The 24,361-nt window shown below is 55.1% G+C and overlaps 7 protein-coding genes across 7 annotated transcripts; 5 read left to right on the forward strand and 2 right to left on the reverse strand.

Annotated features, from left to right (window-relative positions):
• Window positions 1–344: 344 nt before the first annotated feature.
• Window positions 345–3,259, forward strand: JCM15063_002404 (uncharacterized protein; the record flags this gene model as incomplete). Its single annotated transcript, XM_076677504.1, has 9 exons — window positions 345–1,696; window positions 1,769–1,791; window positions 1,849–1,921; window positions 1,985–2,192; window positions 2,255–2,425; window positions 2,499–2,547; window positions 2,609–2,821; window positions 2,888–2,959; window positions 3,024–3,259. 9 exons carry the CDS (start codon window positions 345–347, stop codon window positions 3,257–3,259), a joined length of 2,397 nt encoding a protein of 798 aa, XP_076535202.1.
• Window positions 3,260–3,760: 501 nt separating this feature from the next.
• JCM15063_002405 (uncharacterized protein) lies at window positions 3,761–6,210 on the forward strand (the record flags this gene model as incomplete). Its single annotated transcript, XM_076677505.1, has 8 exons — window positions 3,761–3,934; window positions 4,026–4,160; window positions 4,227–4,306; window positions 4,386–4,589; window positions 4,655–4,783; window positions 4,848–4,940; window positions 5,003–5,492; window positions 5,563–6,210. The coding sequence occupies 8 exons, from the start codon at window positions 3,761–3,763 to the stop codon at window positions 6,208–6,210; spliced, it is 1,953 nt and encodes a 650-aa protein (XP_076535203.1).
• Window positions 6,211–6,316: 106 nt separating this feature from the next.
• JCM15063_002406 (uncharacterized protein) lies at window positions 6,317–7,010 on the reverse strand (the record flags this gene model as incomplete). The annotated part of the gene is made up of 3 exons (XM_076677506.1): window positions 6,317–6,542; window positions 6,690–6,832; window positions 6,936–7,010. 3 exons carry the CDS (start codon window positions 7,008–7,010, stop codon window positions 6,317–6,319), a joined length of 444 nt encoding a protein of 147 aa, XP_076535204.1.
• Window positions 7,011–7,540: 530 nt separating this feature from the next.
• Window positions 7,541–9,889, forward strand: GAA1 (GPI-anchor transamidase subunit GAA1; the record flags this gene model as incomplete). Its single annotated transcript, XM_076677507.1, has 8 exons — window positions 7,541–7,777; window positions 7,842–7,936; window positions 8,004–8,091; window positions 8,167–8,338; window positions 8,406–8,507; window positions 8,569–8,670; window positions 8,738–9,041; window positions 9,115–9,889. The coding sequence occupies 8 exons, from the start codon at window positions 7,541–7,543 to the stop codon at window positions 9,887–9,889; spliced, it is 1,875 nt and encodes a 624-aa protein (XP_076535205.1).
• Window positions 9,890–13,209: 3,320 nt separating this feature from the next.
• JCM15063_002408 (Ish1 domain-containing protein) lies at window positions 13,210–17,117 on the reverse strand (the record flags this gene model as incomplete). The annotated part of the gene is made up of 14 exons (XM_076677508.1): window positions 13,210–13,532; window positions 13,615–13,725; window positions 13,794–13,878; window positions 13,953–14,061; window positions 14,132–14,299; window positions 14,381–15,104; window positions 15,169–15,331; window positions 15,393–15,643; window positions 15,711–15,868; window positions 15,950–16,037; window positions 16,110–16,215; window positions 16,293–16,471; window positions 16,540–16,980; window positions 17,063–17,117. The coding sequence occupies 14 exons, from the start codon at window positions 17,115–17,117 to the stop codon at window positions 13,210–13,212; spliced, it is 2,961 nt and encodes a 986-aa protein (XP_076535206.1).
• A 318-nt stretch (window positions 17,118–17,435) lies between these two features.
• Window positions 17,436–18,936, forward strand: JCM15063_002409 (uncharacterized protein; the record flags this gene model as incomplete). The annotated part of the gene is made up of 7 exons (XM_076677509.1): window positions 17,436–17,464; window positions 17,533–17,593; window positions 17,712–17,792; window positions 17,853–17,907; window positions 17,989–18,520; window positions 18,606–18,667; window positions 18,755–18,936. The coding sequence occupies 7 exons, from the start codon at window positions 17,436–17,438 to the stop codon at window positions 18,934–18,936; spliced, it is 1,002 nt and encodes a 333-aa protein (XP_076535207.1).
• Window positions 18,937–22,195: 3,259 nt separating this feature from the next.
• On the forward strand, window positions 22,196–24,194 carry JCM15063_002410 (C2H2-type zinc finger protein; the record flags this gene model as incomplete). Its single annotated transcript, XM_076677510.1, has 3 exons — window positions 22,196–22,325; window positions 22,411–23,980; window positions 24,056–24,194. 3 exons carry the CDS (start codon window positions 22,196–22,198, stop codon window positions 24,192–24,194), a joined length of 1,839 nt encoding a protein of 612 aa, XP_076535208.1.
• Between the last annotated feature and the right edge of the window lie 167 nt (window positions 24,195–24,361).

Raw genomic sequence — 24,361 nt, forward strand, 5'->3', positions numbered from 1 at the left:
CCCAGGGATTACGCCCTAGCTGCTCCAGATGATCTCGACTGACTGTAGATGACGACCTTGCGAATAAAGCCTCACAGGGCCCGGCGCCACATACGCGAAGAGGAGCGCGCAAGCAATCGACGCAGGAAAGCACTCGGAGCTCGAATGCGTTTGGAACTTTTTGAGTTCGCTTGAGTTCGCTCGCTCGCTGATTCCGCACCTCATTCCTGACCGATACCTTCGCTCCACTGTATCGCTCCAGCACTCTCGCAGCTGTCGCGAAGGCGAACCGCGTGACAGACGACGATCATAGCGACGACCAATTTGCTGTAGAAGCTTGCAAGACCGACGAACAAACGGAATCGATGGCGGCCTTTGTCCCGTTTGACCCGCACCAGGTCTTTCCCGAGGAGGATGCATTCGGTCAAGGGAGGGAATACTACCAACCAATTGACGAGCACCTCCAGATCGAGCACGACCTCCCGCCTGACTTGATCTCGCCGCTTCCGGCCTACGCACTGTATCAGCACCAGGAAGTCCTACAACACTACACAACGCTGCCCCTGCCGAAGCACCGTTCGAATCCTTTCGTCCCGAGTCCGCTTGGGCATGTCGCCGAGTCGGTTGATTCGACCTTCTCTTGTTCGACACTCTCGTCTTACTTTCCGTCCATCTCCCGGAGCGCCTTCGACTCGAACGCGCCTCGACCAGCAGACTCTCAGCTCTCGACTCTTGCTTCGCAGTGGGCAAATGCAACGTCGGTCTCGCACACGGCCTCCCCCGGATTGCACCTTAATCTTGTCGATCCAAATGCCGCCCCGTTCTCGGCTCTGCCCACTCGTCGGGACCCGCAGCACTCGTTCCTGCTCACTCCACCGATCGAAGCTCCTCCAGCGAGCGGCTTGTTCAATCCGACAGAATGGCACCGCGACGTCTCGAGCTCGACCGTCGACAACGACTTTGCTTACTGTCCTGCACATGCGGCAACACCAAACATCAGCCCTTTTATTGCATCCACCTTCTCTGTCGCCACTCGTCCGTCTGCTACGCCCATCTCGCTCGCTCAAGGGGAGTCACCGTCAACATTGGACGCAGCTCGATCCCCCCTTCAGCAAGTCGTCTCGTCAGGCCTCGCTCGCCGTCGAGCAAGGAACGCGGCACTGCCAAGTCCGAGCCCCTCAGCGAGCTCCTTGCCCTCGGCGACTCGCTCTCGACCTGTGAAAAGCAAGCCAGTCTCTGGAGGAGGCGCTCGAGCTCGATCTTCTTTTGACGAGATCTCTGCGTCCTGCAAACAGTGCAACAACACGATCGCTACCCTTCAGTTGAGGGGCAAGAGGGACGACCTTGACATCGAATTTGCTCAAGATTTCACGTGTTCCGGCTGTAGCTACGGACAAGTTCACAACGAGGAATCCGTCTCGGTCGGATACGCTTCGACCTTGTCAGCGCTCCTCGACCGCGAGGAAGGCGTGCAGGTCGAGACTACGAGATCTAGACTCGGCAAACCGGCTTCAAAGGCAAAGAAAGGACCTCGATGGGATGCGGACGAGGCGGGACTCCTGACTTGCGACGTGTGTCGTTGCGAGATCGCGACCGGAAGTCTGAGGCCCGAGAACCCCGATCGTCCTGTGAAATTCTCGGTTGAAGTGATATGTTCGCGCTGCTCGTCGCTGTACCGTCGATGTTCCGATGATGGCGGTGGAGGTGGAAGACTCGGGTAAGTCTCTCAGTACTTTCTTCCTCTTTGCTACAACATATTTTGACTATCGAGACGCTCGGCGACGTGCAGTGTGGGCAAATGGAGGTGCAAGGGTAAGTCTAAGACCGCGTAAGATCGAGGACATCTCACTGAGCGATCCTTGCCTACAGAGCTCTTTGAAGACGGTCGCCGCAATTGCTCTTTCTCGCACGCTCGCATGGGATCCATTCAAGACTTGGTCTAGTAAGAAACTCTCGAGCCATACGAGCGCAATGTTCCCATGCTGACGAGCTTGAACCCCGGCAGCGACACTCATTCGATCGCAGAAATTGCTGCAGATGATTTGTCTAGGCTGGAAACGATCTGCTTCGAATTCTTCCGCACGAGCGTTCTCTCGGCACTCGCAGTGCCCGACGTACTTGAAGGGGAAGATCCGATTGCAATCAACTTTGAACAGATGGAGAAGTTGGCAGTCGACAGCTGGACACACTTTCAGGCATTCTTTCGGGCAGACGTGAGTATCTCGCAGCTTCGATCCTTACACGGCATGATTCCTGATCTACTGCGGCAAGAAAGATCCCTGATCCGCGCAAGAAGCGCTACCTTGGACTGCGATGGTCGAACCCTACAACTCGCAAAAAGGGTCGCAAGACGCCGGCGTCTCCGCTCCTGAGCGAGTCTTCCTGCAGCAGCCTCGTCGTACGCTCGAGTCTGCGTCTGACGGGATTTACCATTATGGAAGTGGATGTAAGTTGAATTCCACTAAGCTCGAGCAAGGTTTGCGCTGGTCTCGCTGAACCGGACGCGCCATGCTGCACAGCTGGAGAATGGCTTGGTATTCACTCCTTTGACCATGCCAATGGGCTCAGGTGAGCTCGATTTTTTCATTCCGAGGAATCTTCCAATTGATAATCTCGAAACAATCTATAGTTGGCGAAACCTATGACGCTTCAACGACCCTCCTGCGCCGCCTCTCTGAGCGCATCGCGACCGAGACCGACGCAGTTAACGACGAACGATCCCGACAAGGACTTTCTCTGTATCCTCCGATCAAGGTCGCCTGGACTGCCGTACTCTTCTCGAAAGACACTCGCGGTACAAATCACCTGGAAACGAGAAGAGGCTATTCTCCTCTCGAAACCTGTAAGTTGTGTCTGCGAAGTCGTCTTGCGCTGCGGTCACGCTAACTCGCTTGCGAGCGTCGTGCAGTCTTTTCTTCGCGAGCTTCCAGGATGTCGGACCAGATTCGCGAACGAATGCAACAATTCGTGCCCGCTGAACGTGAGCACCGTTGCTATTTCAGCTCAGCAGACCGCGGTACTGACTCTTGAAGCTCTGACGCTAGTCCATGCGGGCTGGAATTTGTTCGCACGTTCATACGGTGGAGCGCGAGACGATTGGGGCGAGCTTGCCAAGAGTCGCCGACGTCGCAAGAGCGAAACAGGAGGCGCATCTCGCCGGGAAGCCGGTCGCAAGCTTGCGGAAGACTCTGATGGTTCCGACTCGGAATACTACGAAGGGTCGACTTCGGGGCAAACGAGCTCAAGTCGGCCTAAACGAACGAAGAGACTTCGCTCCTAGCAAGCTCGCTCTTTTTTTCTGCCTTGCCTTGCCTTGCCTTGCCTTGTTTTGCATGTTCTGAGCGGAAAATAACTACATTGCCAAGGTCAAGCATGAAGGACAGTGAGAGAGAGAGAATGCGGCTTGGCGCAGGCGCGCCGCGGCTGCTGCGCAGTAAGCAGTCGCGACGCATCGCAATCGCCTTTCACAACCTCCCCATCCCGCCGGGCTTGTGACCAACTGGCAGCGACGTGACGACATTCGCGAGCTCGCGACAGTTTCGACGCGGACAGAGCTTCTACCTGACGTCGCGTCAACGAACAATCGATTCGACGGTTCATCTAATCTCGACTCGTTCCGCCTTCCTCTGCCTCTATACCTTGCGTAACACACCTGGCTGGCTTTCCAATTCCTCTCTTATCAAAAGGACACGCGACCGCTCGACCAGGATCGGCCTGAACCGGTCTGCACCTGCACCTGCTCTCGGCCTTGGACCTTCTCCGCAACAGTTCACCACCACAGATGGGGTTTGGACCTACTCACACGTTCCTGCGAGGTCTCGCCGGGTTCGCATTCGAGTCGTTCTGGTACAAATGCGAAGTCCTATCGTATGACGGACTCGACCCGGAACAAGTGGTGCCGAATGAGGGTACCCCCATGATTGTCGTTGCGAACCATTGGAACTCTGCTGCAGACGTAAGCTTTCGCTCCCTTCTGGACCCTAGATCATCCATGTTACAGGCAACTGAAGCAGCCTCCGGACCGGCTTTGGCTTCCCCGCAACCAGGTTGCAGTGCTCTCCATCTACTTTCCTCACTACCGCAAGCTACACTATTGGGCCAAATCGACGCTGTTTGCTCCGGGATTGCCCAAGAAAATATTGCTCGACGCTGGGAACTTGCCCGTCGATCGCAGGACCAAAGTATGGTTATTCCTTTCAGCGCCAAAATAGGAGAATCCGACTCACCTTCTCTCCCCTGATACACAGGACAATCAAAAGCTGTTCGCAGCGACATTCGATGCGTTCAAGCATGGAGAAGCCGTCGCTGTATTTGGAGAGGGCGGAAGGTGAGCCGGTCACATTTTGCTGTGCCAGAAGACCGGGACTGATCAACATCGCTGCCGATGCGCACGCTCGGGCAATCAGCGAGACGGTACCACACCTGACAGCACTCAAAGATGGAGCTTCGTGGGCAGCGCTCGAGTATGCCAAGAATATCCGGGATCCCCTGACTCGGCGCGCGCTGTCCGACGGCGGCTTCACGAATCAAGAGCCTCAAGATGTTGTCATCTGTATCGCCGGAATAGGATACAGCGACAAGACCAAGTACAGGAGTAGCGCAGTCATGGAGTGAGTCTGGCACCTTTAAAATCTGGCCTCGTCAGCGATGCTAATGCTGTGCTACTGCCGGAAAGATTCGGACACAAAATTTCGATTGAACCCTTTGTCGAAGAGTTCCTTGTCAGCCCAAAAACTGCAGTCAAGCGCCTGACTGCCAAGATCTCGGAAGAACTAATCAAAGTGACGGTCAACGCGCCAGACTGGTAGGCCTATGTGATGGCGCGACCACCTCTTACAGCATAACCTGACTCGTCTCGGCTTCTGCAGGGAATCTCGTAATGCGGCCACGATGGCGCGCAAAATTCTGTGGCCGGATGATCGCAAGCTGCCGCTTGTCCATCTTCGGGAAATCGACCAGAGGTGCGTTTCTCGTTCGATTGTCCCTGGTGATTGCTGTGCTTATACATCGAGTTTCCAATCAGCTTGATCGATCTATTTGCAACTCCTTCAACTTCCCCGGCGCTTCGGCGGTTGCGACGGTTGCTCAATGCCTATCGCGACACTTTGCAAGCGAGCTCGCTCTCTCATCTCTCGCTTGCGTCACTCCCTCTCCCTTCGACGCTCGACCCGAATGTACCGCATCCACTACCCACTCGAGCGAAAGTCCTCAGCTCGATCTGCCTGTCGACTTTGGCGTGCCTCCTTCGCCTCCCGTTCTTCCTCCTGCCTCTTATCGTCCATCTCCCGATTTACCTGTTCACTCGGTACGCCTCGTCCGGCGCGCTCGAAGAAGATCAAGCGCAGAACAAGGTTGCAGTCGGGCTCGTGCTCGCGCTCGGCTCGTATGCCGCTTTCTTCGGCGTAGCATGCGCGCTCTTGTGGGTCTCGCTCCCGTACGGCGGAGCAATCCTCGTGTCTCTCATGGGCACAATCTGCTTTGTCGCGTACCACAATCGCCTCGTCGATGAGAACGTGAGTCTTGACAAGTAATCCCACTCGTCAGATCGCGACCACTGATTCAAAACGTCACTTGAGAAACCAGTATCGTCAATTCCAACGCCTCTTGGCGTTGTGGAGAGTCTTGTTTGGCTTGTGGTCACCCGTCGCACATGAAGAAGCGTCGCACCTGTTGCACTCTGTGCACCCTAGGCTGTCGACTCCATTCCTGTCGGAACCCAACACGGATCAAGAAGAAGACGAAACCGATCCAGGTCACATGTCTGCTTCGTTCACAAGCGCGAGTGGAACCGAGACTAGCAACAATCGACGACCTCGCAACGCACCTCCGAGTCCGGCATTGTTCTCGGAAGCGGATCGATTGTTGGGAGGGTTCGATTTCGGAAGTTCCCACTCGAACGGTTCAACCCCGGATCAAGATGGACAACTCTTGCCAGGTCCTCGAGGTCCTCGACGTCGTAGAACTCGAGCGATGGAGATTCGAAGGTTGCTCGCGCTGAGAAGTGAAACGGTGTCGGCCTTGCGGGACGCACTGTTTGGACCTGAAGACGAGGACGGTGATCAAGGGCACGTGTTTGAACGGTTGCCAGAAGTCGCAGATCCGTTCGCGGACGGAGAAGGGTCGCGCACTCCAGCTGCGGACGCTACGGCTCACGCGAGACGGATTGGGGAGAAAGTGAAAGAATGGGGATGGGCAAGTGATCACAATCCGGGCGCAGTCAAACTCGCGTAATGAATCATCGTAGCTTCCGGGAGACAGCAGTTTGCTTATACACTATATACTTCGAAGGGGGTTTGTCGTTGTTCGTTCTGTAAAGGGTATATACTTCAAAGGATTCTCAACCTTTCGTCCATTCTGCTTTCTCTGCTTTGAGGTTGCCCTGAGTTTGTTTCTCCGAGTCTCCAGTTACCATTCCGACTGCACTCTCGAGTTTGCCTTGCAACCTCTCGGCACTTGGGAGGGGGAGTTTGCCATCGGCGAGGGACGATTTGAATTCGCCTTTCTCAGCTTTCAAGTTGCCCTCGGTTTGCTGCTCTTGATCTCCCGTGATCATGCCGTACGCGCTGCGAATAAGAGAGAGAGAAAGAGATTCAGTCATCGCAGACTTATGATCACAGGTTCGAGCGTGACCACCGCGCCGGCGAGAGGAGGGTGTTTGATTCATTCGGTCATGTCTCTCACGAAGAGAGAAGGCAAGATCTTAGACGTACGATTGTACTTTGCCGATCGTACGGTCAGCAGTGGCTTCACCTTTTGCCCTCGCACGAGCTTCCTCCGATTCCTTCTGAGCCTGTTCGACGAGTTCGTCACCTTGTTCCTTCCAAGAAGGATCTGAAGAAACTGTTCCAATAGCCTGTACGAGGTAGGGAATCTCCCTCGACTAGGTCAGGATGCAAGAATCTCCCGCCCGGTGTCGAGAGGCAAGTGGGGGTTTAGAGGCGTGTTGTGGGACGGACCTGGAACAGCTGACCTTGTGCGGACTTGAGTGTCGAAGAGATCTGAGTCGGTTGCTGCTCTGACGAGTCTGACATGGCTACGTTTTGGGTCGAGAAGAGAGAGAGAGAGCGAGCCGAAATCACAGCCGCCAATGACGGTGTCCAGCGTTCATCTTGTTCGCCTCGTTACTCCTAAATCAGGTTCCCTTACATTTCGACTCGACAGATTCAACTTCGCGACCCGGTTCAGAACGCCTGGAAGAGCTGCTGCGGTCCGCCTGTCGAACCGCGAACACGTGACTTTTGTGAGTGAACATCCTTCAGCGTGGCATCGCGCTTGCACGCACCGCACATGAGATCGTACAGGGTACCCTTCTGTATGGTGTTTCCCCATATCGCAGCTCGGCAGCAGAGAACAAGCAGCTGAAGCGAGCGAGAGTCGACTCTTACGGCTCGCGGCTCGCACTCGAGCGCAATATACGTACAACAGGTTGTAGAAGCGTGACATCTCATCAGGACTGATAGGCGGGAACAAGCGATACTTCCGTCAAAGATACCTTGAGCTGACTCTTTGACCTCCTCCCGCAGGCAATCCCTATCTCTCGCCTCTAGGCACCTGGGAGAGAATGGCGTCGCGGTTGAAAGCACTGCTATCGCGTAGCAAGGCGTCCCCTGTCGACCCCATCGAATCAGTTCGCAAGACTCTGATTCGGCGCAACAAGCTTCTCTCTCGCCTCGACTCAATCGCGGGACATTTGCGCACTCTTCTTTTCCTCGCTGGGGTCCTGTACACCCTCGCTTTACCGCTACCAGAACTCGGTAGACGACACTACATCAGCGAGAACGCATTGCAGCCAGCTCAGGTCAGGTCGTTTGCCTGTCTGATCAGATGCGACAAGTTATTGACGATGGATTGCGGATTCTCAGGTCAACACGTACTGGAGTTGGGCGGACGTGCACATTGCAGACTTGTTTGACAAGGATGTCAAGAAATGGTCGAGTCCAGACGTGTCGACAGAGCAGTAAGTAGTCGACGAAGTCGCTTGATCTTATTTCAGCGAAGCATGCTCAGACGATACTCGTTTGCAGGCGCACCAAGAATCTACAAGCTGCATTCGAGAAGCTCGGATACATGCCGGCGCGGCAAAGCTACTCTTTCTCGCTCGCGGTCAACTCGGTCAATTGCATTTTCTTGCTCGCTCTCAGACCCGACCTCGTCGGCGGAGTCTGACACGATTCTTCCCGCGAGCAGACCGTGAATGGAATCAACAGCTATGCGATATTACCAGCCCCCAAAACTGATGGAGCCGAGGCGCTCGTCCTGAGTGCGAGCTGGTGGAGTCGAGCGAGGGACGAGAACGGACAGAGGAGAGTCAACACACGAGGAGTCGCGACTGTGCTCGCTTTGGCAAACTACTTCAAAAGTCAGTCTATGAACGTCTCTGATCTCCTTTGCGCAACTCATATTGACCTAATCGTGGGCGCGGACAGAGAATGCCATGTGGTCAAAAGACATCATCTTTCTCATCTCGGACGGTCACGTCGAGGGCGTGCAAGCTTGGCTCGATGCCTATCACGGATTCGCTCAATCAAGTCAGTAACGTTAACGACGAGTCATTCAATCTTTTCACTTACCTTGCCTTCCGGGAAACAGACCTCAATGCAGAGCAATTGAGCCTCACAACGGGGCCAATCTGGGCTGCCCTCAACCTGGACTATCCGCACCATTCGTTCGATCAGGTCGGAATCCATTACGGCAAGCTCGTCAATTTCGGTCCTTTCCGTCGGACCGCGAGCTGATACCAAGTTTTTTCATTACATAGAGGGCGCAAACGGACAATTGCCGAATCTCGACTTTATCAACTCGGCATCACGCATTCTTCGGCACGTCGGCATTTCGACCGTGTTGCGAGCTCCATCGCGTCGAGACCCGCCGGCATATCTCGACTCGATTCCTCGCGCGGAGCAATACTACCACGCAGCAAAGAACCTCTTCAGTCAACTCGCGATCGGTGCGGATGGACGGATTCATGGCCCTGAGGGTTGTTACGGGAAATACAGGATCGACGCGATCACCTGGTTCGCGAACCCAGCGGAAGGACCTCACGGGTTCCATTCCATCGGCCAGTAAGCTGCGCAAATATGCTGCCTGTCCTCTTATATCGCTCGAGCCCTCCTTGACAATGAAATTGTTACGCAGGGCTACCGAGTCGACCTTCAGATCCCTCAACAACCTCCTCGAGCGGTTCCACCAATCGTTCTTCCTCTACATCATGACCTCTATCGACTCATTCATCGCCGTTGGCAACTATCTTGCAGCGCCAATCCTCATCGGAGCGGGTCTCACGGTGCAAGGATTGTTGACTTGGTCCGCTGCGACCAAGAATACGAAGCGGCCTCGTCCCATCCTCAAGCTCCTCGTGGCACTCGTGGCAGCAACCCTCGCTGGATCAGCCGAATTGTTGCTCGTCCTCCGAATCGATCCGACTACAGGTTCGGAAGCCATTCAGAGCTGGATCGAGTTTTACCTCTCTTCCATGGCGCTCCTCCTGCATCTCGCCGTGCCTCTTCTCCTCTCGGCTCTCCTCCCTGCCCGAGGCGAGACTCTTCTCCTTGCACAAACTTTGAGATCGACCTACCTCCTCGCATCTGGCTTGTTGATCTCGATCACGGCAACCCTCAATTTCGGTCTCTCCCTGTTCCTCGCGTACTTCCTCTCTGTGCCTTACCTCGCGTTGTCGAGTCGACATCCGTACCGATCAACGACTCGCAGGAGGATCCAACAGGTCGCACTCGCATGCACCACTCCGGTAGGGATCTGGGGACTGTGGCGGGTGGTAGCGAAGGACAGAGCTGAGGAATGGTTCAGGATCATGGTTGGAGATTGGAAGATCGGAGGCGGCTGGAGTTTACCGCTGGCATTGGCGATCGTGACGCCGATACAGCTGATATTGGCTACTTCTGTAGCACTGTGATGCAGGCAATTCTCAATCTATCCCCTCAATCAGGGCTAGGTTTGCCGTGCTGTCATGATCGCGCTCGACAGTCCCAGCAACTCCCCTCGACTCGCTCTCCTCAATGGAGGTAGCGCGTCACCTGACGAAAATCTCACTGTCGCTACGTTGCGAACACTGCTCCTTGGTGACCGTCGACCGAGTATGCAGTAGGCGGAAGATACGGGTCCCGGCGGAATTTGAAGGGCTCGAGCGGATGGTCTGTGCCGCCCTGCGATTCTGCCGCGTGGGAAGTACACTGCTTCCTTCTCTTCAGTAACCCAACAGTCATTCTAGCGTCACCATGTCCTTGGGCAAAGAACTCCAAACCTACACAACCATCGAACAAGTTGCTGCCCGTCTGCGCCCGATTTCGTTTCGCTTGAACGACCTGAACGCACAGAAACCTATACTTGGCGGCGTGTGCGCCATCTTTCTGCTTGCTGTAGGTCACAATCGCAGAGCTCCAGACGAGGTCATGCGAGCTATGGATCAGCTGCAATTCCACTACGAGGATCTCGTTGAGTATCAGTCTGTCGCCCGCGAGCCTATGTCCGCGATAATCACTTACAACTTGTTCGGCATAGCCCATTTTGTTCTATCTCTGTGATGGCCAGCGATTGAACGACAAAAAAGAAAAGGCTTTGATCGCCCGCATCAGGAATATCCAGAAGAAATGGACTCTGTAGGTTTCTAGTGACACGGTCTGTTCGGCTTACTCGTAGGCTACTCTGACTCGACCTATTCAGAGCGGATCACGCGGTGCTCCGTATCCTTCGTGCACCAGCTGTGATGGAATCCTGCAACCTCACCCACGATAGTATCGACTACCAAGTGCTGAGAGGCGTCTTCATCCCAATCGACTTGATCAAGACGTTCCATGATGAGTGGGAGGAAAATTCGAAGCGAAATCTGTGGGATACAATCAATGATCAAGCTTCTTTACTCCTTCTCTCGCTCCACTCCTTCGTTCTACTTGGCGGTTGCGAACTGAAACCACACTTTTCGGGATCTCTCGAAGATTCACCGTGGACGGTATCGGTCGAGTGGTTTATACGAATCTTTCGAAAGGCGGACAATTGTCTCGTGCAAGATGCTGCCGAGTACGGGCATTCCGCTGAAGATCCATTCAAGGTGGGAGTCCAAGAGCGAGCTGCGAGTATTGCCCAATCGATCAGACACCTCATCGAATATCTGAAGGTCAGTGCGCAACTATTGCTTTCATGCCGCATCAGCATATTCTGACAGGGCTGAAATCACTCTTTTGACCATCTCAGCATCCAGATTTACCAATGGCTCCACGCATTTCCGTAAGCTACTCTGTTGTAGAGAACCTTCAGCGGTGCGTTAAACGGAGGGAGTCTTGCCTTCCCAGGGATCGCGAGCAAGTCCCAGTTTTGTCGGGAGTTTCGCGATCGAGGATGTAGCGCGTTCCATCACCGTCGCGTTGGAACTCATTCAGCCACTAAATGGGACCTGTAGGCCGGTCTTGACGGGAGTCTGTGCCACTTGGATGCACACGTTTGCTCGTGGCGCACAAGCGTCTGATCCGATCAAGCACATCCTCAAAAAGGTTACCTTTGCGCGCAGGCTCGTTGTGGGTCCCAGTTTCCCCGCATCAATCCACCGCAGACTTTCGCGAAACGAATCCAAGCTGAAGCTCACCATTGTGACGCTCAGCCCGTTTCATTCAATCTCTGTAGTGTTCACGAAGGGACGACTTTGCAGCCGGCCATCAACCGTATCTGCTGGGATTGGCGATGGTGTGTAACATTTCATCGATCACCTTTTGCATTCTGGCTGATCGATTTGAGTTCCTCAGCGAGGAGCTGGCTTTGCTCGACATTCGTCAGACGCCTATACCGATCGGCTCCGACAGCATTCCTCTCCAAGAAGTCGAAATACATGTCGTATCCACCGTCTACTTGACCCTCGACCTGATCACGACTCTGTTCGCAACGTATGTCAAAAGCATGCGCTACACACCATCCCTGGACATCACGGAGAGTGTGACTGTTTGTGTCCTCCTGCTGTACTGTCTCCGAGACCTGGATCTCAAACAAGAGCTCGGTCTTCACAATCAGCCGTTGTCCGAACATCGAGCGAAGCCAGATCACGACACAATCCTCGCTTTATCTATGAATGCCAATTTCAATGCCTGGAGGAACGCCTCATGTTGGTTTGTTGCGCAGATTGGCAACGCCGAGTTTGTTACCGGGTCAGTCTGGGGTGCCACAAGGCACGTATACGGTGATCCTGGAGAGATTACAAAAGAACACTGGGACTTTGCAAAGGCATTGCACGAATCGCTTGGGATTACCAGCGGGTTTGTCCGGGTGCGTCCTGTTTAAACGCTTGTCGAGCGAACCCTCATGCAACCAGAGCTCACCTCGGTGCTGACACTCCTTCACACACCCTATCGAATCAAGAATTGGATACTCCGCTGTGACGCACAACTCAAAGCTGTACGTCTCGATGTCTTTTGGATCTATCGTTTCTCTAGAGCCATGTGTCGAACCTGACTGAGCAATTCGAAAACGATCGACTTTGAACAACAGCAACCGACTTCTTCTCACTCTCATGGTACCGCACACTCCCCGCCTCCAGAGTTCTTACCCGGACCAAGAAAATAGACAAGACAGCGAGAAACCCGTCAAGTAAGGAATCTCACTCGTTTCGGCGTCAATGGAAATCGAGTTCCTCACCGACGACGACGAAGCCAAGTTCGAGCTCACAAAGACGTCAAGAATCGGAATCATCCCCTGTTTGTTTGATTAGCCCTGTTGTGTTTTGATGACTGTGTTTCCTACCTTGTTTTGCTTATCGCTGGTCTCTGCTTGTCTCCTGACGCAGTTCTCCTACACTTGGCCTCACTCACGAATTGCCGCTTGGTTTCCCACTTTCCGAGTAGCTCGTGTTCGGGAACGTACTTTCTCCTCTTCGCTCTGTATTGCGTAAGAGATAGATCCGAGGAAACACTGATAAAGGGCAAAGAATCGAACGAATCAGCACGTTTAATCCTGCGATTAGTCTCTCAAATCGTAGTCAGAGGAAACTACTATTTTTTTCTTTCCATTCACAATTCAAAGCTTTGTGAATCACGATACTTCATCACGACAGTAAAACAAAGGAACACGAAAGAAAGAAAAGAATTTGGACACAATTTGAAGTGGAGAGAAGGCGTTGGGGGGAGAAGGAGACGGAGGAGATAGAAAGAGTCATACAGCTGAGGTTTGTGGAGGGGGCAAGGGTTTTGGCAGACTGGGGATGCTATCGGCTTCAAGATCACAGACGACTCTTTTTTAGAGCTCGTTGCGTAGAAGTGAGGAAGCCGATTTGGAAGCTTGTGAGAGTGCCGACGATCCCGATTTGGACAACGACGAAGCGCTCGAGGAAGCTGCCTTGCTGAGGGACGAAGCAGTCGCCTGGGCGTGCTTCTTGTCAACTCCAGCAGCGGTTGCCGACTTGTACGCCGATTTCGAGACGGACGACGCGCTTTGAGCAGCGTGGGCTGAAGCCGACGAGAGCGACTTGGACAGCGACGACGAGTAGGAAGAGGCAGAGCTCGCAGCGGATGTGATGTACGATCCATACGCGCTCGAGGCAGAGGACGAGAGCGACGAGGCTATACAAATAAGGAGCAAAAGGAACGGTTTAGTGGTCCGCTATCGTCGAACTTGATTCAAGCAGAAACCGGGGGTTCTTACCACTCTTCGAGGCGGCAGATCCGGCGGAAGACGCCGACTTGGAGATGACGGACGGGTCATAGCCAGCGCGCTTCATCTCGGACGAAACAGACTTGCTCGCGATAGAGGAAGCTGTGGACAGTGAAGCATGTCAATAAACAAGTCGTCACACAAGAGAGTCACAAGTAGGTGTAACTGACCAGAAGCAGCGCTCTTCGAGAGGTCACTGTAAGCCGAAGAGAGTGACTTGGACAAGACCGAAGCGGCCGAGCTGGCCGAGCTCGACTATTTCCCATACATCGAGCAAGTCAGCAGCAGATACCGAGCGAGTCCATTACCGGAGGCTGACTCGAACTTACAGCAGCATCCGTGTAGGAAGTGATCGAGGCTCCGGCAGCGTCGTAAGCGCTAGAAGCCGACTTTTGCGCAGCGAGTCCGGCGCTCGAGGCAGACCTCGAGATTTGCGAGCTGTTTCGAGGATCAAACATTCAAGTCAGTCGAGAGCATCTCGGTTGCGCGAGCAAGATTTTCGACTCACGGAGCAACACCTTGCTGAGAAAGCTGCGAAGCGACAGCGGCAGAAGCTTCCGCGGAAGCGACAGCGATCGACTTGGAGGCCTGAAGGTATTGGCTATAGAGACTGGCCGAGGCAACCGATTGCAACGACGAGGCAGACTTGGAGGCAACCGAGCTGGCCGAGGATGCTCTAAAGAAGCCATCGCGAAAAATGTAAGTTTGAGCTCTTTTCCCTGAAAGAGGCAGAGAATGAGGCTAAAAAGTTGCTTACGAGGAGGCAGCTCGGGCAGCAGCGGACGAGGCGGAGCTGGCAGCCTTGTGACCGGCAGAGGTGGCACTCGCGTAGATCGCCGAAGGCGCGGCGGAAGCCGCAGAAGCCGCACTCGAAGCTTCGACATATGCGAGGTGAGAGGCCGAAGAAGCGGACGCGAGCGCGACCGAGTAGACCGAGTTGGCCGAAGCGACTCCGGCTTCGTACAGCGACATGGCCGAGCGACTCGCCTCGACCGCACCCGATGAGATCGTCTTGCTCGCCTCCGAGTAGACCGAGGATGCCGAGGCGGAACCTGCCGACGCGAGGGACGACGCCGACGAAACGACGCCGGTTGCGGCCGACGACGCCGAGTTCGAGAGCGAAGATCCCGACTTGGAGGCTTGGTTGTAAGCACTCGCGGCAGACTTGTGACCTTGGTTGTACACGCTCGAGGCAGACTTGTGACCTTGGTTGTAGGCACTTGAAGCAGACTTGCTACCTTGGTTGTAAGCAGACGCCGCCGAGTTGGACACCGACGAGACCGAGGCAGAGCCCGACTTGGAAGCATCACCGTACAATGCTGCGGCCTGCTGCTCTCCGTACTTGCCCTTGAGGCGAGCCTCCTCCGCGAGGCCACCGACCGCGCCAACTCCGATCACGCCTTTGAGCAGGTCGGCAGCCGAGTTGAACGAATCTTTGATCTGGCCAACGATGCCGGATCCGAACGATTGAGTAGAGACGTCTACATAGAATGAGAGAGATTGAGCGGACAGTGCAGAGGTAGAGAGGAGAAAGCGTATACTCACAGTTCTCATGCATCGAGCGCACGAGCTCATCGCGCGTGGCGGTACGCGGAACATCGACATTGTTTTGACGAAGCCAGCCCTTGATGCGGGCGTCGCTCCACGAAAGGTAGTCGTTGGTCTTGCCGGCAACCTTGGTGTAGTGCTTGTTGAACTCGCTTTGAACCTGGACATCGAGAGTATCAGCTTCCGCAGCATGAGAGGCTTTGACACTCTTTGTGACTTACTCGGTCCTTGGTCGCTTCGGCATCAGACTTGATGATACCGTGCTTGATCAACCAACTCTTCATCGAGTTCTCGTTCCATGCTTCTGCGATCGTGTCGGCAGCCTTGTTGTAGTTGGCTGCGACAAGGTTCTCGAGCTCGTGACGCTTCAGGTCGGCAGCCTTGGCAGCGTCGACCGCTTTCTCTTTGATCGCCCACGCGCGCAGTTCGGCATCAGACCAGGTCGACCACAGGTAAGACGACGAGTCGTAGTCTTGAAAGAGAGACAGAGAGATTAGCGCTCAGTGATCCTATCGCATTCGGAGAAATGTCTCGCTTACAAGAGTCCTTGACGAGGTTGACAAGGTCACTCTTCTTGGCATCCTTCTCGTACTGAACCTTGTTCTTGTCCAAGTAGCTCTTGAGCATCGACTCGTCCCAGGCAGAGTACGTGTTGTCGCGCAGCTTGTAGTAGTTGTCGCCAATCAGGTTTCGGAGCCTGCTTTTTCGAGCAATGTCGTGAGACAGGCAGCGTCAATGACAGTACTCGTGCGGGGTAAGAGAGGCAATCAAGACGAACTCGGCAGTTGTCTTGGTGTCGTGGGGCTTGACAAGTCCACGGGATTCGAGCCAGCGCCGGATGCCGCTGTCAGACCACGAGTTGTACGCTGTAGAGTGCTTCCAGTGTCAGCAATAGCAACAGTCAGGATGCAGATGGCTACGCCATTCGCGAGACTGACTCGTGTCGCGAGCACCGTAATAGTTCCTGGACATGAGGTCGAGAAGCTCATTTCGGTTCGTGGCCGTCTTGGCCTTGGCGACTCCGTGCCTTTGAAGCCAGGAGCCCTAAAGTATGGCAAAAGAAGAGGCGGTTCCATTAGCAGGATATCGTATGTGCGCGCAGAGTGGTGTAGTTTGCTCACGAGGTAAGAGTCGGACCAGGTGTCGTAAATGTGCTCAGACGCCTCGTTGTATGGAGTCTTGATCGCGTCGAGCAGCTGGTCGCGGGTTGTTTGCGCGTCCGACTTGACGAGACCTTGCTTGACTGCCCAAGCCTTGAGGTCGCTGTCGGACCACGAGGAGTAGACGTAGTCTCGTCCACCTGTTAGAAGCAGCTCAGAGTCAGGATGTTGTGTACGGTGAACGAGGTAGGGCAAGAGAGAAACGTACTCTGGAGCGAGTCGGCGACGTAATCGTACGCCTGCGCTGGGGCATCGGTCACGGCGTAGAACGCGGCCGAAGCGTTGTCGGCAATCTTGCCGCCGGCGTGAGCGGCAGCGTCAGTCGAGGCGGCGTACGCGGACGAGACGGATTTCGAAGCGTCGAGGCCGTACTCGCGCGCGAGGAGGACGAGCTCCTCGCGCTTGGACGCGGGCGAGATGACGCCCTTTTCGAGAAGGAACTGCCTCAGGTCCGAGTCGGACCACTGGGACGCGGCCGAGTCGAACACGTGTTGGCCCTGGTTTGCGGCATTGTCGTAGTGGCGCTTGACGAGTTGGCGGGTTTGTTCAAGGTTCAGGTTCTCTGGGTTGGGTACGTTGTGGTCCTGAAGGTAGCGCTTCAAGTCGGACTGGCCCCAGTTGGCATAAGGAGGAGGCGAGTTGGCAAGTACTGAAAGAATACGAAACGAGTGTTAGTCGTGGGCAAGAAAGGGAGAGAGAGAGAAGAGTGCGTGACTGGACGAGTGATTCACCTTGGAGGTAGCCGCTCGCAGCGAGGAGGGCGATGAATGAAGCCGAGAACTTCATGGTGGGCGAGTGAGAGAGTCCGTCTAGACACGCGAGCAAAGGCGAATCGAGAGGAAACAAGTGGGGTTTGCGACACCGAGCGAGGTCAGTCCCTGTGCCTCTCTTGGTTTGGATGCGAGACAGTAGACCTACGCCTAGTAAGCTGAGTGGACTGGTGATGGAGAAGATAGGGTAAAGGAGGAGTGGTGGAGAGAGCGGCGGGGGGGAGGGAGAAGTCGTCGTCGACTTTGGCCGCAGACGTCATCGTTCGCGATCGCGCTCTCACGCTCCACCTGCGCGCGCACCTCGGCCCCTCGCTCGACCGCATTTCGCCTCGCAATGCCACCTGTTTTTGGTGGTGCACCCTCGTGAGTCCACCTTGCCTCTCGACCCGCGCGAACCGATCAACAAACATTGTTGACCTGCTCGTCCGCAGCTGTCCGACTTGCAACAAGAGCGTCTATTTCGCCGAACAGACTCTCGGTCCAGGAGGCAGGGTGAGCTCGCACACTGCTGTGACAGAAGTTGGCGCGATGGGATCCATTGAATGGGCTGACAATCGGACGGTGCACCGCCTGCCTGCGCTTTCGTTCTCGTTCTCGTGTACTCACCTAGGCGTTTCACAAGATCTGTCTCAAGTGTGTCGCGTGTGGCAAGCTGCTCGAACCCCGCCTGCTCGTCGACCACGACGGTGAGGTTCGTTGCGAGTCTCATCTCTCACGACGCCTGCGACTCACGCGCTAGACGGCTTCCCAGGCGTACTGTAAAGCATGCCACGGCAAATCATTCGGCACAAGAGGATACGGCGCAGGTGAGTCGGGGCGCGCCTCTTTCTCTTCTTGTTTTGCTACGGCGCGTAGACCTGACATATCCGCGGGGAAACGATCGCAAGGCGGTGCTCTTGTGGGAGAATACCACCCGAGATCCTCGCCAACGCGACCTGTGACAAACTCTGTCCCCAACTCGCCCTCACCTGCATCCCCTGCACGGCCCGTACCTGCGACTAGCTCGGTCTCGACTTCGAACCTCGCCTCGCTCAGCTCTCGCCCTAGCGTCCCTCCGAAACCTGTCTTCTCTGCTCGGACCACGAGCGGCAGTCGGCCGCCGCTGCCCCCGCTACCATCCTCCCGGGGAGAAGCAGTTTCGACTCCACCGACTTCGGATCAATTCCCGGTTGCGACCGATCGAGCTGCACCCTCCAATCCGGCTCTTTCAATGCCTAGCAAATCGACTCCTGCTTTCTCTGACGACGATGAGGACGACGCATCGCAATCGACTTCAAATGTCCGTTCCGCAAACACCGCGTTCCCTCCGAGCCAGTTTGCACCGAGGAGCTTGTCGAGTTCGGGCGATTTGTGTCGACGGTGTGGAACCCAGGTGTACTTTGCCGAGCAAGTCATTGCAGTCGGATCGAAATGGCACAAGTGAGCTTCGGGAATGACGCTCATGCATGGTCTTTCGCCGCGCGCTCGTCCTCATATTGCGTACTGATCAATTCGAGGAAATTAGACGATGTCTGCGATGTACGTCCTGCTCGACCACGCTCAATTCGCATTTACTCGAAAAAGATCGTCAGTCAAGACCTCATGTCTGCTCTCATCAATTGCAGGAACCGTCTATCTGACCCAAAATCACTTGTCATTGTTCTTTTGTGACAGGACTGCCATATTGCAAGAAATGCTACCAAGAGAAGTTTGGCACAGGCAGTCTCGGGATCACTTCGGTACGTTTGGAAAACTTCTCGCTCTTGCTTGCACCACACGCTCGAAATCACAATAATCTGACCTTTACGATCTCCGGCGGCGGGTATGGCTCGGAGCAGAGACCCACACTGTACTAATAACAACCATGATGGGCACCGGATCGAGGACGAGATACAGTGGTCCTGCGAGCATTCGAGAGCAAAGCCTCCATCGAGATTCCTTTTTTGCGGCCCTCCTTTCTCGCTCAAAGAACGGGCATCAGCATTGCATCGTTCTCACTTTCGGTCAGCGTCCCGAATTCGGGTTCATGAAATGATATCAAGGCGCAAGAATCCTGCACCAACCTTGCTCAAAATGGGAATAGATCATCCTCATGCCGTACGAGCCGATATTACATTACTATACCTTGGCAAATTGAATCTCAGTCGTGCTCCATCAACCCCGGAACGACCCGGAACGACAAAACTCGAGATCTGCGCTGTCCGACAAACTCTCTCTTCTTTCATTCGTTCTCATGAGAAAAAACGCCCGGCATAAAATTGACATGCTTACCTTGCAATTAACCTGTGAGATGTCATGCAAGAACCACCCAATGTCGTTCCAAGCTTGCTAGGCGATTTATACTGTACCGTCAAAAGAGCAAAAAGTTACCTTCTCAAAAAAGCCACGGATTCTCGTTGGAACCCTTGTACAACCTGCAGTCGGGGTTTTAGTCCGCACGTAGAGCCTAAACCTCTCCAGGTTTTTGCCTCCCTCGTGGCGGTTGATCTCTTGGAAACGGTCCGTCACACATCTAATCGAGATTTCGTACAGGGTCAAGTAACAGTACTATACAGGAGATTCACGACGTGTTTCGGCGGGCAACCCGTCTTTGAGCCGTCGGTTCCCGCGGTGGGCGCTAAGCGAAAAGTAAGGTTTACAACGTATCAGATCTCGTAAAAGCTCTCACCCTGGCTGGGAGGTGGCTTGACATGTCAACTACTGTACAGTATATTATTCTCGGGTCCGAGAAGCGAGGGGTTTCCAAAGGGAAAACTTGTTTCCGCCTCCCCTCGTTGATAGCTGCAAACAGCGGCGTGTAATGTATGCCGCGGAAAGTCCGAACGCTCCAAAGGTGGCTTGCACATTGAGGGGGAGAGGAGGTTTCGCAAAGCGGCGGGGCTTCAGCAAGAAAGAAAAACCAGGGTGACAACTTTCGATGGCAACACTGCGAAACAGCCAGACTAAGGAAAACAAAAAAGACGTTGACGGAGAAGCGGAGCATCCGGAGATCGAAGTTGAGAGGTGACAAAAGAACGGAGAAACGGAGAGGAGAGCAAGTTTCGGGAGAGAGAGAGGGACTGACGGGTACCCGCACGCGGGGAGGTCAAGGCGCTCCTCGTTCTCAGCTCGTACGACGTATGTACAGTAACAAAGCCGAGTACGCTCGAACACTACGGCAAACTTCGCATCTCTGACGATGTTTCGTCAAGCTAAAACAGGACAACGAGCAAGTGCGAGTGGGAATCTCGGACAGCGAGCGAGTGCGACCCAAACATGAACCTGGGTCATTGCCTCGCTTATTGACGTTACGCACTGAGGCATCGTTTTCGTCCGTGAATGATGTCCACGACAGTCTGGCAGATGTTGCGATTCAATCGCCTGGGTACGTGGATTCGCTACGCGCACAAAATATCTCGGTTCAACATGTCGGGCTTGACGTCAAAGCTGAAAACTCGCACTGTAGGGTAGTTGGCAGGGGTTTCAAGTTCAAATTTATCGAGCAACGGACAGGCCGTGCTGCCGTCCGTGGTGGAGAAGCCGTACATGCAGTCGCTCGTACGCTCGGTGTCCTCGGGCGTGTCGTGTACATAGGCCTGATTTGGCAGTACCCTCGAATATGCCAGGGCCTAACGCTACTGCTGATAATATGCATACGTGACTTGCGACCGTCCGGGTGTCCAAGGGAGTCGACCGGACGAGCGGCCGACTCAAAATCGTCAAAAGAAAAGAGAAAAAAAAAGGTGGCACGGTTCTTAGCTGGCTAAAATGGGTAGCGACAATGCACCGCGTGATATCAAATCCGCTTTTGTACCATGGTGCTGCCGTTGTGCCCTGAGCAATTAGCCTGAAGGGCGCTCCGAAACGAGGGCGGCGTTGCAGCGGCGCTCCGCGACTGCTCACGACGAACGCTTACATCCAAGCAGCATCTTTCGACTCGACCCCGCGGTCCGCATCTACAAGCAGTTAGTGACAGTCTCTATCGCACTCGCAGGCCCAGGAATAGCCACGAGAACTCGCCGTTTGGACTGCGAGCGCCGAGGTCGGTGACTTGCGAATGGTCACCGACATGAGCAAATGTGGCGATTGTGTATTTGGTGCAGCGAAAATCCTTGTGGGCGGCAGCCAGTGCGTAGACATTCGTGCGAGGCGGGCCGGAACTCCAGCTACCGGACGAGCGGCTGCCACCAGGTAAGACGGTGTGCAGTTATTACTTCCCTCTTTCAGCAGAGCTTCATTACACCGCAGGGCGCAACGATTTGATCCCGCGCTGCTCGCGAAGGTGCTCAGGTAAAACGCGCTACGGGCGGGTCGAGCTGAATTTGGCGAGAAGGGCAAATCCCTCCCCGGATTCGGAAGGTGTCGTCGGGCAAGTGTCGTGCGTCGGGGGTTCCACGAAATTTCCAAGGGCGATCCCCGGCCGGCCAACTTGACCAACGTCAGGTGCAACTTGCAGTCACATCTCGGACAAAAAGGATTCTCTGACCACGCGTACCTCGGCTCGGGGGACACCAAAAGAGTGCCACGGGCGTGGAGAAGCGGTCTCCTTTGTACATCCTGCTTCGACGTCTTTTCTGTCCTGCACCAAGCAAATCGGCAGCTCCGATCCTCTTCACGTCAAGACAGCGAAACGAAACCCTCCCTGCACCATCAGTTCCGGTTGCGCAAAATCCTGCCGGTTTGACTACTGAGGGATCCGGAACCTCCGGCGATCCTTTTCATCTATCATTTCGGGAGCGAGAACGAGGCTCCGTCGTATTTGTGTCAAGTCTGCCGATCAGATCTTCTCGGCGCCGCCTGAATCTCGGCCCCTCTCCGGAATTTATTTATCTCGCTCTTCCGCCCTCTTCCCGGCACCTGTGCTTCGTAGCCTGCTCAAGGCTCTGTGCTATCGACGTTTGAGCGACGTACCACGGCACGTTGGAGCGAAAAGGCGAGAGAATAGGTACGTCCCACCGCTGCGCGCGGCACTCATTCGCCGGGCAGAAGGTTTCCTGCACAGGAGCGCGTTCATCGCTTCTGGACTGACGTGTGCTCTCTGTGCGCAGGATTTGATCTGCCGCGGTCGCGTTGACAATTGCATTCTCGACAAGCGCATCAACGCATCGCGACGGGCGAGCAAAGAAGCCTGCAACCATGGCAGCGATGCTCGCGGCGAGGCCACCCATCGCACTCGTATCGTCGCCCCTGCCCGCTTCGTCTTCCTCTTCCTCCTCGATCTATCAAGGTTTCGACCTGCCTCAGGAACGTCGTGCTCAAAGTTCAGGTGAGTCTCACTTGCACCGCCTTGCACTGCCTTGTTCTTCCGAAGCGCTCATCGAGGCATTCTCGTTTTTTAACGGATTGTAAAGCAGTGCCCAAGCGTACAGCGACGCTCGCGACTTTCCGGCTACCAGCAAATCCTCATCCATCCGTTCGACCGCCAGCTTGTCAGCCTCGCTCGGCTCCACCAACCCCGTCTGCCGCATCTCTCGCTCGCGCACGCTTCCCGAGCCAACAAGTAGTCGAGTTCGAGCCCTTCGTACCAGACCCCGACCCTGCTTTTGCCCAACCACTCTCGTTCAGACGTCGACCGCGCCGCTTCCCGAGTGCAATTCATCCATTCCCAATCATGTCGAGCACTTCATCCACGATTGATTCCGATGGCGGTTTCGAGCAGTTCGAGCGCGGGGGATCTATCGTCTCCGATGCGACTTACGACGGATGTTCGCGACCGTACGATTGCGCGACCTCGGATCCCTACTTCTCCTCGACCCCGGTTCAGGCATACGACCTACACGCTGGGTACACAGAGGAGTATGCGGCGCAACACACTCTGGGCAAGCGCTCGTGGATCGATGCCAACGGGCATGACGAAGCTGCATACAGTTTCACCCCGACGCAGTCAGCGCACAAACGCATCCGAGTTGTCGAGCCCATCACCCCAATCACGCCTTCGTCCTCATCATACGGCTACCATGCCGACGTTTCTTCAGTCACACCGGTCGCACGAATGCTCTCTTATGGTCACGAGTTCTCCTCAGCCAACCTCGAATCCTCTTCCGCTCGTTCACCCTTCTCTCAAGACGAGGCATACTCGTGCGAGAACGACGAGACAATCATCTACGCCGATCCTGTCCCGTATCCGAGCTCGGCTGCGAGTTCGCCTCTCACCGACTCGACTCCGTACTTCACTGGCACAACAACGCAAAACTCGTACTTCGAGAACACGGCATGTGACGAGTATCCCGAGACTCCAGGTCTCCTCGCATCGCCGCTGTTGATTCCCCAAAGTGCACCGATCGAACGCGGCCACTTTCAGCCTTACCCGGATCTCGAATCGACTCGCATGTCGCTCTCGTACTCGCTGCCTCAACCACCACAAGAGTATCTCTCGACGCCTCGGCAGGGACGCACCATTCACTCGAAACGCGAATCGGATTACTCGTGCTCGCCTTTGACCCCTCAGCGATCCACGCGGGATTATCGCTTCCAGCTGCAGTCTCCCGTCTCGCCTGCGCATCTGCAAGAGGCACCTGCGCTCGTCCCGATCCCATCCTCTTCCGTTCCCCCAGCTCTGTCGCGACGGTCGTCGAACGGATCACCCTACACGCCGAACCAAGCCGCGCTCGTCTCGGCCGCTTCGATGAACCGCCTTCTGTCCCGGATGCAACCGACAACGCCTACCAAAGTTTCGCCCTCGCATCAGGTCGAAGTCCCGCAAGGTCCAGGCGTGTGCGCCGTGCACCCGAAATACCGGGTTGCGGCACCTCCCCGAACGGCGCCATCGAGTCCGGCGAAAGCCGACAAACTGCACACGTGCGTGCAGGAAGGTTGCGGCAGACGGTTCAAGCGTCTCGAACACCTCAAACGTCACGAGCGAACCCACACGCTCGAGAAGCCTTACGGTTGTGACATTCCGGGCTGTGGCCGATACTTCAGGTGCGCCCTCTTCTCTTACGTCTATACCAGACATCGCTCGATTACTAACTCGGATCGTATCCCTCTCGATCGCAGCCGAAGTGACAATCTCGCACAGCACCGCAAGACACATGATCGCAATGGCAAGACGGCTCGCGCGATGGCTGCTGCTGCTCTCGCTCGCGAGAATGCAGCACGTGCCGCCGCTGCCGCCGCCGGTCAAATCGAATACTAAAGCGGACTGGTTCCGCGTTTCTCTCGTCTCTCCATACCCATTTCTTTCTTTTGATCCTTTCATTCCCCCCCTTTGTCGTTTCTCTTGTCGTGTTCGTACTGCTCGCATCCCACCCTTGTTCTCATTCCCTTTTGATACCCTTCGCGAGGTCGTTTGCAACGACTCGC

This window comes from Sporobolomyces koalae, assembly GCF_050403365.1.
Source record: "Sporobolomyces koalae JCM15063 DNA, S_koalae_JCM15063T_v1_ctg9, whole genome shotgun sequence".
Lineage (NCBI taxonomy): Eukaryota > Fungi > Basidiomycota > Microbotryomycetes > Sporidiobolales > Sporidiobolaceae > Sporobolomyces > Sporobolomyces koalae.